Genomic DNA, 9,531 nt, shown 5'->3' with positions numbered 1-9,531 from the left:
GTTTGTTTTGTTGCTAGCAACTAATTAGTTCCATTGAAGAAAAACAAGGAAGAGATTATCCTTATAAATATGAAAACCCCATCGAGTAAAAACGGGACGAATTTTTTAAACACTCGCCTTACTATCTTGATAAGGAATAAAATATTGTACTAAATTGAAAGATAAACTTTTACCTAGAACCAAACCCTTTGAAGTGAACAATTTGATGCTTCGATACGTCATGTGCTTCATTTAATGTATCACATCCCGTTATAAATAACGTTCTAAAACATCTCATTCTCCCAATGTTTCGCTAACTAACCTCCAAACAACCATTTGTGCTAGTCTTTTAACCTCACCGGCTCAAGATTAAGGGGTTGTGTACCCTAAAGCAAAATTGGACTAATTAGATTAGAACATATAATTTCTATCATATATCAACCTCTTTGCTTGAAACTGAGGGGTTGGGTACCCTTTGTGCCAGCCTATATGTAGCTAGGGATTGAGCCGATCTACAATAATATGAGCTTTACTTGAAACGTATCCCTGGTATGTGAAAATGAATTTGTAATAAATTGAAGTAGCACTTGATAACTTGGAAAATAAGTATTATGGTCCCATGAGACTTTTTACCAAATATTTAGCAAAAGTAATATCATGAATAGGGGGTTGAAGATTGTGATTGGTTAGTGTTAAATGTGGAATCGCGTTGGATTCCCGTGTGTGATGAAACCATCTATATTTATAGTCACTGGACAGTACAACCCTGCTCTAACATTATTATGCTTATGTTCCCTTCCTCTCAAGTGTGTTGTGTGTCAGTGAGGTGCAGTGTTGTGACTAATGGTGGAGATTGGCTAAGATATGCCATCTAGTGCCTAGTGGGATATAGGAAAGGACCTCAAACCACCTATCTTTCATTCACACTCGCATCATATTCTGTCACTGCTAAATTGTAGTTCTCAGTTCTGACCAAAGTACATACATATACATGTTGATTTGAGTGTTTCTTCCATATTTGTGGTGTCTGCAAACTGCACAGGGATTTTGCTTTTCAATTGAATTAGATTCCTTTTGGAATTCAATTCCGATTCTTCCTAGGGTTTATGTTTTCTTTCTTTTCCCCCACTCTATTTATATCTGGGCTGGTTTTCTGTTAATCAAGCCTTGACTTGCTTGCTGCAACCCAGCTTCTTACTGACTCCCTTCCTCCGAGTCTGATTCTCCAAGTCTTGGTAAGTTTCTCAATTCACTTTTTTATCTGAAATGTTAACAATAGTGTTGAACAAATTTGGTTGCTTTAAATCCTTTCTCTCTATGTTGAAAGCGTGCAATTCAATGATACTAAGGAGTTTAATGTCTTCAATTGGAGAATGAGTTGGTCTTTGCCTTTGGTATTATGGTTTTCGTTTTTAGTTCTACAGAGTCAGGGATTCTGGATCATGATGCCTTTGCTTTTGAAAAAAAATATACAATACTTGGTACTGACAAAGATTTCCACTTTACCAGTTCTTAGCTAGCATTGTCCAAAAGCATGAGAATGATGACTTTATTTATTTGGATAAATCATGATGATTACAAGTGCAAAGTTCTGACCACCATGAAATCTCATTTTTTATGTCAATTTCTTGATGGCAGATTATTAAAATGATTTGTGTTGCATTAAATATCTAAGCTATCCCCTTTAGTCCTATGTGACTTGCTTCATCAATAACTTTTTACTGTATAAACTTAACTGATCTGTAGAATATGCCAAGATGATAACTGTGTTCATACTTTCAAAGTTATCTTAGCACAGTCACTTAATTTGAACTGATTCATTCATATATTGATATGAAAATACCGGGGATTTAAAATTGAATGCGTTTGATTGGACAGTCACATGTGCCATATGATAAACCTTTTTTCATAGGATAACTTAGACTATGAATATTATTGATTTCACATAGTACCAACATGCTGGCTTAGCCTGTTCTCTTTCACTCACCCGAAGAGTGAGGCTGGAACAATTTAAACGTGTTTAATGTTATTGTTATGACAAAGTGTGGAGTGTTATTAGATTGGATTAAGGACTTGTCATTCGAATATAAAAGCAAAACAAGTTGGCCAGTGGGGAAGACCATATATATTTAAATCATTATAAGAAAAGTAGAAAAGAAAGGGCACATAACTTTAAATTTGTTCCCTTCATTAAAAAAGATCTAAGGGCAATCATACCTAGAAGTTTGTATCATCAATACCATTTAGTGGGGCATCGTGGAAGGCAAGTACTTAGAGAAATAATTTAATGAAGTTTGGAATGGCCACATTTTGTAATTGATATATATGAACTTGGAATAATAAAATATAATATATGGCACGATCCGCAACAAAGGCCGTGAAATCTGTGTTTGTCTTAAAATGCATCATTTATGTTCCTTCCTACCCATCACAGGAGAAACTTATTTTATATTATATGAATTCTTTTTCAATATATATATTTTTTTCATGTCATGTTAAATTATTTGAAATTGAAGAGATTTATGCATATAAATAACAATTTCTTATAAATTATTAAACATAGAAGAAATATAAAATATTAGAAAAAGAAAAGATATTTTTTAGTTAAAAAAATTTGTCAGAAGGTACTCAAATTTAAATGAATATGACAGAGAGCATTGAAGATTGAAGACGTAATAGTAACAGAAAAGTGTGGATGCAATGAATGTCTTGTAACTAACAAGTGCATGAACAGTATTTAGATGTGAGACTTGTTACACAAAATTTTGCATCCTTGAGGGTAGATTTTGGATAGTGCCTCTTCAGGTAATTTTGGAGCCATTGAGAAACTTCTAATTCTTAAAGTTTCTTCTGCATAAAGATTCCAAAAAAGTTGGCCCTTCTTGATGTTGTAGAAATGTGATTTTCTTGAGATTCTCTTTTTGGGTCTATTTGCAAAGGCTTTGCCCAATAGTACCCCATAACGTGTCAATAAAAAAAGGGGCACTGGCTGCACAGTTCTTTCATGAGCTATTTCAGAAAATTATAACAAAGGCTTCCTGAACACATTGACTTTGAATTGACAGAAAATCAGAAAAATAAAACTGTATTCTCATCCCCAGGATCATGGTAGATCTCTAACTAGTTTTCTTCTTGAAGATGTGAAAGAAGATAGAACACTGGACAGGTACACTCAGTAGTGAAGAAGATTATTAATGCACAGTTAACAACAATGTTTACTGTTACCAGATATTCTTATTGGGATAATGCAACTATTTTATATTTAGCCTTTCTTAGAGAGAGGGTTTCATGTTTAATTTTTTCCTTTGTGATCTTAATTTTACATGATTAACTGCTGACATTGATCCACATGATATGGCACATTGCTGGCACTTATCCATTTTGCTTGTATTATATGGGCCATACCAACATCTACTAGTCTATATTGTATTGTTCACATTTGACTCTACCGCCTTTGTGTATATCTTAATATAAATATTAGCTCTAATGCATCTCTTTTCATCTTCAATACAATATATATAGTCCCAATTATAGTAACACTGCAGGATCTATTTTCCACATCTCAGATATCTGTGGCTAAAAGATTGAATACTGTGTTAGTCTTTCCTGTAGTAAAGGGGAACCATGAATGCACTAGCAGCCACCAACAGGAACTTTAAGCTGGCCTCTAGGCTTCTGGGATTGGATTCAAAGCTTGAGAAAAGTTTACTGATTCCATTCAGGGAAATCAAGGCAAGTAAAATTGCTTCTTGTGTTTTTTATATCTATCTGGAAAATTAGTTGACTTGTTTTCTCCCTGCTGTTTCACATTTTCACCAACTCTAGTTCTAAATAATGTTTCACAAAATGCAGGTTGAATGTACCATACCTAAAGATGATGGCACATTGCAATCTTATGTCGGATTCAGGATTCAACATGATAATGCCAGAGGCCCCATGAAAGGAGGAATCAGATACCATCCGGAGGTTAACACAAAAAACTTTCAATTATTAACTATTCAAGGTTTTTATCTATGGTTGTGGTAAAGACATGCATTCTTTTGATTGAACAACTAGTCCAGCGCTGAATTGCCATCAGATTTTTGACAACAAAACTTGTTTGATTCCTAAGTTTTTGTATGACTTCGAAAGTGTAGGGAAAATCCTCTGAAAGAAAAGCTATGATTCAAATTACAACTTTTTTTATGTGCAACTGTTTGTATATGTGTATATGGTGTGTAGTTTAGGTTCTCAGTTCTGATTCAGAAATCGTTTAATGGAATAAATAGGTTGACCCAGATGAAGTGAATGCTTTAGCACAACTAATGACATGGAAAACAGCTGTGGCAAATATACCATATGGTGGTGCCAAAGGAGGGATAGGGTGTAACCCTGCAGAATTAAGTATATCTGAGTTAGAAAGACTAACCAGAGTTTTTACCCAGAAAATTCACGATCTGATTGGAACTCACACAGATGTGCCAGCACCTGATATGGGAACAGGACCACAGGTCAGTACTAGTTAGACAGATTTAGAATTGAATCTTCTGCTGTTTGTTTTAAGACTATACACAATTTTTTACTATATTACTGTTATTTTATATTTGACTGTTGGTATGATTTTTTGCAATTGAATATTATCTAACCGAATGTTTGCTTATCCATGCAGACTATGGCATGGATACTAGATGAGTACTCCAAATTTCATGGTTATTCTCCAGCAGTTGTGACTGGAAAACCTATAGTAAGTAATGGGCTTTGTTTCTATATTTAATTTCACTGGTCATTGCAATGACTTGATAAAATCATGCTTAAAAAACAATTGAACCTTAACTTTTTTTCAATGTAGGATCTTGGTGGATCTCTAGGTAGAGACGCGGCTACAGGACGAGGTGTTCTCTTTGCAACAGAGGCTTTGCTTAATGAGTATGGAAAGGGTGTATCAGGACAACGGTTTGTCATACAGGTACTTGTTGAGTCTGGTCTACTTTCATTGATCTCTGTGCCAGTGAATGGATATTGCATTGTGCCAACTTGAAATGATGTTCAAATTAATGGTCAATGCACATGATTGTGTTAGTGATAACAAATGAACCTCTGGGTTATTTTGTAAGAGATTCCCACATATAATTAGTTTAGTTAAAAGTTATTCGTAGCAAATAGCTAAGTTAGAACATTTAGTCAGTTTTAGAGAGGTTGGACCTTTTTACTCTACTAGCATGGTAAAGACTACTCCAAAGTAATTGGATTTAGGATCTTACGGATACTAACTTATATATAAACTGGTGTAAAAATTCTCTTATATCAGTTTTTCCAAAACATTATTTAGTATTCCAACGAATTGAAGATAAAGTCATGATATCATATGTTCAGGGTTTTGGAAATGTCGGGTCATGGGCTGCACAATTAATCAGTGAGAAAGGTGGGAAAGTTGTTGCTGTGAGTGACATATCTGGAGCCATAAAGAACAGCAAAGGTCTTGACATTCCTAGCCTACTGGAGCATTCCAAAAAACACAAGGGTGTAAAAGGATTCCATGGTGGTGATCCAATTCACCCTGACTCAATATTGGTTGAAGATTGTGATGTTCTACTTCCAGCAGCTCTTGGGGGTGTCATCAATAGGTGATTTCCTAACTTGACTACAAAACTCTTTTTTTATTAACTCTGGCAAACAAGGAACACCTCAAACTAATTTATTATTTTAACAAACTACATAGCACATTATCATCATCATAGCTTACCAAACATAAACTTGCTTCCAAAAAGCAATATTCTAAAGTTGAATTATTATATAATAAGAACGTATAAAGCTACTTTTGTTTTATGTTTTGGTATGGTTGAAGAGAAAATGCAAATGAGATCAAGGCCAAATTCATTGTGGAAGCAGCTAACCACCCAACTGACCCAGAGGCTGATGAGGCTAGTTTGAATTTTCTCCTCCCTTTTTCTTCTTTAATCAAGAAAGAAAAAGAAGAAATGTTATTTATTTGTTTAATGAACTTGCAGATTCTTAAGAAAAAGGGTGTTGTCATCCTCCCAGACATATATGCAAATTCAGGAGGTGTTACAGTTAGCTACTTTGAGTGGGTTCAGGTAACTAATTTTAGTGTTTGATGAAAAAAAATGATATTCTAACACAGTTTGTTGTGCATGTAAGTTAACAAGCATAGAAGAAATATGTTTTTGGTTGTGTACTTTATGTAGTCGAGCTCATGTTGTTGATGGATTTGTTACACACAGAACATCCAAGGATTCATGTGGAATGAGGAAAAAGTGAACAATGAGCTAAGGAACTACATGACCAAAGCTTTCAAAGACGTGAAGGAGATGTGCAAAAGCCATGAATGTGATCTTCGTATGGGAGCCTTCACCCTGGCAGTTAATCGTGTGGCACGTGCCACTGTCCTTAGGGGGTGGGAAGCTTGACACCTATTGCTGCTGTATGCATGCTTTCAATAAAAGAGCTCCATTCTCAGCAACACTTCACAAAGCTTTTGTTGCTTTCATGTGTTGGGTGAATTGTATTCTCACCCCCAATTTTTCTTTCATCCATTTTATATATCATTTATCAAGAGGGGAGGACTCCATGTTCTATTCTTGATTGATATTCCAATTGCTGTTCTTTTCAAAATATATCTAAATGAAAGGAACAACTTGGGAAAGGAAATTCTAAGGGTTCATCCCCAATATATCTTTTCAAAATCTAACATTTCCACCATCTCACACCATAACACACCCTTATCCTTCCGAACACCCCACCTCCATTTGAAACTAGTTTACTTAAACATTAATATCTCCCACTAAGACTAAAATAAAAGTTGCTCTCTTTTGCTTTCTCTCATCATACCAAACAACTATTTCCCTACAATATTCAACAAAAATAAATTCAAAGAAAAAATTTACTCATGTGTAGGACTTCCATTAACTACTACATGTCTATTTCTCTTGAAAACCCATCATTTGCAGCTAATGTGTTATGCAATAAATGTCTCCCTCTTATAAAAGCACTTTGCCTTTGGTCCATCATGTTACCCAACACCCTTTTTAATAGAATAAAAACAACTTTTGCAAGTATCTTGTAGATAAATTCCACCAAAGAAATCAATCTAAATTTCCTAAATGGTGTGGATTTTTCCACCTTAAGAATGAGTTGAACAAAAGAAAAATTAGTAACTCAAGGAAACACTCCATTATCATTAGACATCCTCTTCCAACAAAGCTTTTACAAATTTAAACTTAAGTTAGGCTTATTTCCTCCTTGTTTACTGAACATTTCTTGAAAAAAAAAAAACTTTACTTTCTCCTTTACTTTTTGGCCTCTTCTACCCACTCTCCCAACAACCTCAACCCCCCTCAATCTATTTTTCTTTCTCTCTCTAATTCACCTAACAATGAAATAGTTTTCAGTTTCTATCACCTTCCATAATCCACCCCTCTTAATTTTTGTCTAATTAAAGACATGTTGTACAAGGTGACCTTCCAAAATTCTTCTTGGAGTTCAAATTTTCTCTTCCTATCTTTATCTCGTAATTCCTCACCATCTTCTTCTATTTTTCTAGATCATTAATTTTTGTTCTACTTCATATTTCCATTGTCGTCTTTTTTTTAACATGTCTTCTTTGTAAACTCCCATAGTGTTTCATATTCCACTTTTTCAAACATTTCCTTAACCCCTTCGATTGTTCTTTTAAAAAAACACAATTCACCCCACACCTCCAACTCCTTCCAAATAGTCTCTAACATTTATCCAAATGTACTTAGTCAACGACCCTGGACACTAATCATTGCATGATCTAGGAATGACACATTGTACAAATTGTGGCCAAGACACGAGCCAATTTTTTTATACAAACACTTAACCATTTGGTTTATCCCATATAAATTTCTTCTTATGAAAAACATATCTTTCAATTAATAAATATGTTGAAATCTCTACTATCTCTTCTTTCACCTAACACTTCACTTCTACCATCTCTTTTCATATGACCTTTCTCACACTATTAAAATTACCAATCACACCAAGATTGAATAGAGATATTGACCTTTTCTTCTTTTAACTCACTCCATAGTCTTCTTTTCTAAACTATCACATGAAGAATATACATTTACAAGAAATACTCCATTATTGCTTTTCTTCCAATTTCCAACTAAGCCCAAGAATCGGCTTCCCTCAACATTCAAACTTATTAGCCATGATCAAAACTTTTGAGTCCTATATAATTAAAAAAGACCACCTTGTGTAAATATGACTAGAGAAGAATCTAATAAAGAAGGAAAGTAGGAACTTCAAGAATAAATACAATATTCAAGGAAAAAGAAAAGAACAAAAAGAAATAAAGAAGATTCCATGAAGTTTCCCAGAAAGATTCAACAGGTGGGTCGGAAGAAGTGGAAGAATATGCAAGGAATGTCTCAAATTTTGTATACTCTTATATCATAGGATATTCATTGATTCTCTTGAAATATTATACAATTCAAGAGTCACCAAGAGACACGTGTAGAACGAAATTCATAACTGTAGAATTCATGTCATTTTCATAAGTGTAATGATGGTTGTAACTACTTTAGATGGTTCATGACCTTTCCATGTGCCACATGTGCTTCTTGGAAGTGTAATGAAAGTAACATTTTTCTTTCCCTAATTTCAAGGAACCACTCATGTGCTAGGACTAATTAGGAATTAACTAAGTGTTAAACATATGATTAGTTAAATTAATTTTATCTTAAGTAGTCTTATATTTACTTTTGAGTTTCTTAATGTTTCTAAACACTTTAGAGACGTCTTTTCCTTTTCAAAACCATGGCATGCTCCTTATAAAAGAGATTCAACCTCTCTTGTAAAAACACTTTTGAAGATTGAATGAAATTCTTCTTGTGAGTTCACTTTGAAAGTCTTGAGAGTTCTCTACTCTTAACTTGGTTCTTATCTTGAGAATCTTTCTCAAGTGGTAAATCTTCCTTCACTTATCCTTTGGGATTCATCACAAAGGTGATGTATTCTTTTCCACTTCCAAGTATCAATCCATTTTATAAATTCTCTTGCAAGAATGTTCTTGTTTTCCACATTGTTTTTTGTGAGTGATGAATTTGATTCACCATAGAACATGCTTCGACCAACTTCTTCTTCTCCAACACTTCTTGAATTGATCAAGATCCTTCCAATCTTCTAAGGTTTACATCACCACCTAAGACTTTTATAGATGGTGTTGTTTCCCAACACAAATCATTTCCTCCTAAAAGCAACACACACAAGCGTTCATCCACCAGTCCCTTCTTTATTTCTTGTATGCAGGCATATTGTACTTCTTCCTTTTGTAGAATTTGTTGATATGGAAGTTTGAAGCTTTAAGATATATTTCATACTTCAAGTGTACAAATTGTTTATAAACTTGTTTATCTTGAATACATAACCCTAGGTGAGATTGAATCACTAAGTGATGAAGTAAAATAAAGTAAATAATTTGTTTATAGTACATTTCATAACTTGGTTTTTTCAAAGTAGTAAAAGAAATAATATCTTAAATGTAAAGAAATAAATAAGTTAAACTCATGAAATAGTAATGTGTGTTAG

General features: G+C 34.0%; 1 protein-coding gene across 6 annotated transcripts; it reads left to right on the top strand.

The window, feature by feature from the left end:
• Window positions 1-283: 283 nt before the first annotated feature.
• Window positions 284-6,627, top strand: LOC137813855 (glutamate dehydrogenase 1). Of its 6 annotated transcripts, none has more exons than XM_068616303.2 (10): window positions 284-1,214; window positions 3,592-3,711; window positions 3,832-3,945; window positions 4,248-4,469; window positions 4,628-4,702; window positions 4,808-4,924; window positions 5,332-5,582; window positions 5,804-5,879; window positions 5,967-6,053; window positions 6,201-6,627. In XM_068616303.2, the coding sequence occupies exons 2-10, from the start codon at window positions 3,604-3,606 to the stop codon at window positions 6,384-6,386; spliced, it is 1,236 nt and encodes a 411-aa protein (XP_068472404.1). In that variant the 5' UTR covers window positions 284-1,214; window positions 3,592-3,603; the 3' UTR covers window positions 6,387-6,627. The 6 variants fall into 6 exon arrangements, with proteins under 6 accessions (XP_068472404.1, XP_068472401.1, XP_068472402.1 ...); XM_068616300.2 differs by having other exon boundaries at window positions 3,580-3,711; XM_068616301.2 differs by having other exon boundaries at window positions 3,546-3,711.
• The last annotated feature ends 2,904 nt before the right edge of the window (window positions 6,628-9,531 follow it).

Source organism: Phaseolus vulgaris, chromosome 1 (assembly GCF_051622355.1).
Source record: "Phaseolus vulgaris cultivar YP4 chromosome 1, ASM5162235v1, whole genome shotgun sequence".
In the NCBI taxonomy this organism is placed as follows: Eukaryota; Viridiplantae; Streptophyta; class Magnoliopsida; order Fabales; family Fabaceae; genus Phaseolus; species Phaseolus vulgaris.
This window is presented reverse-complemented; position numbering and strand designations above follow the sequence as displayed.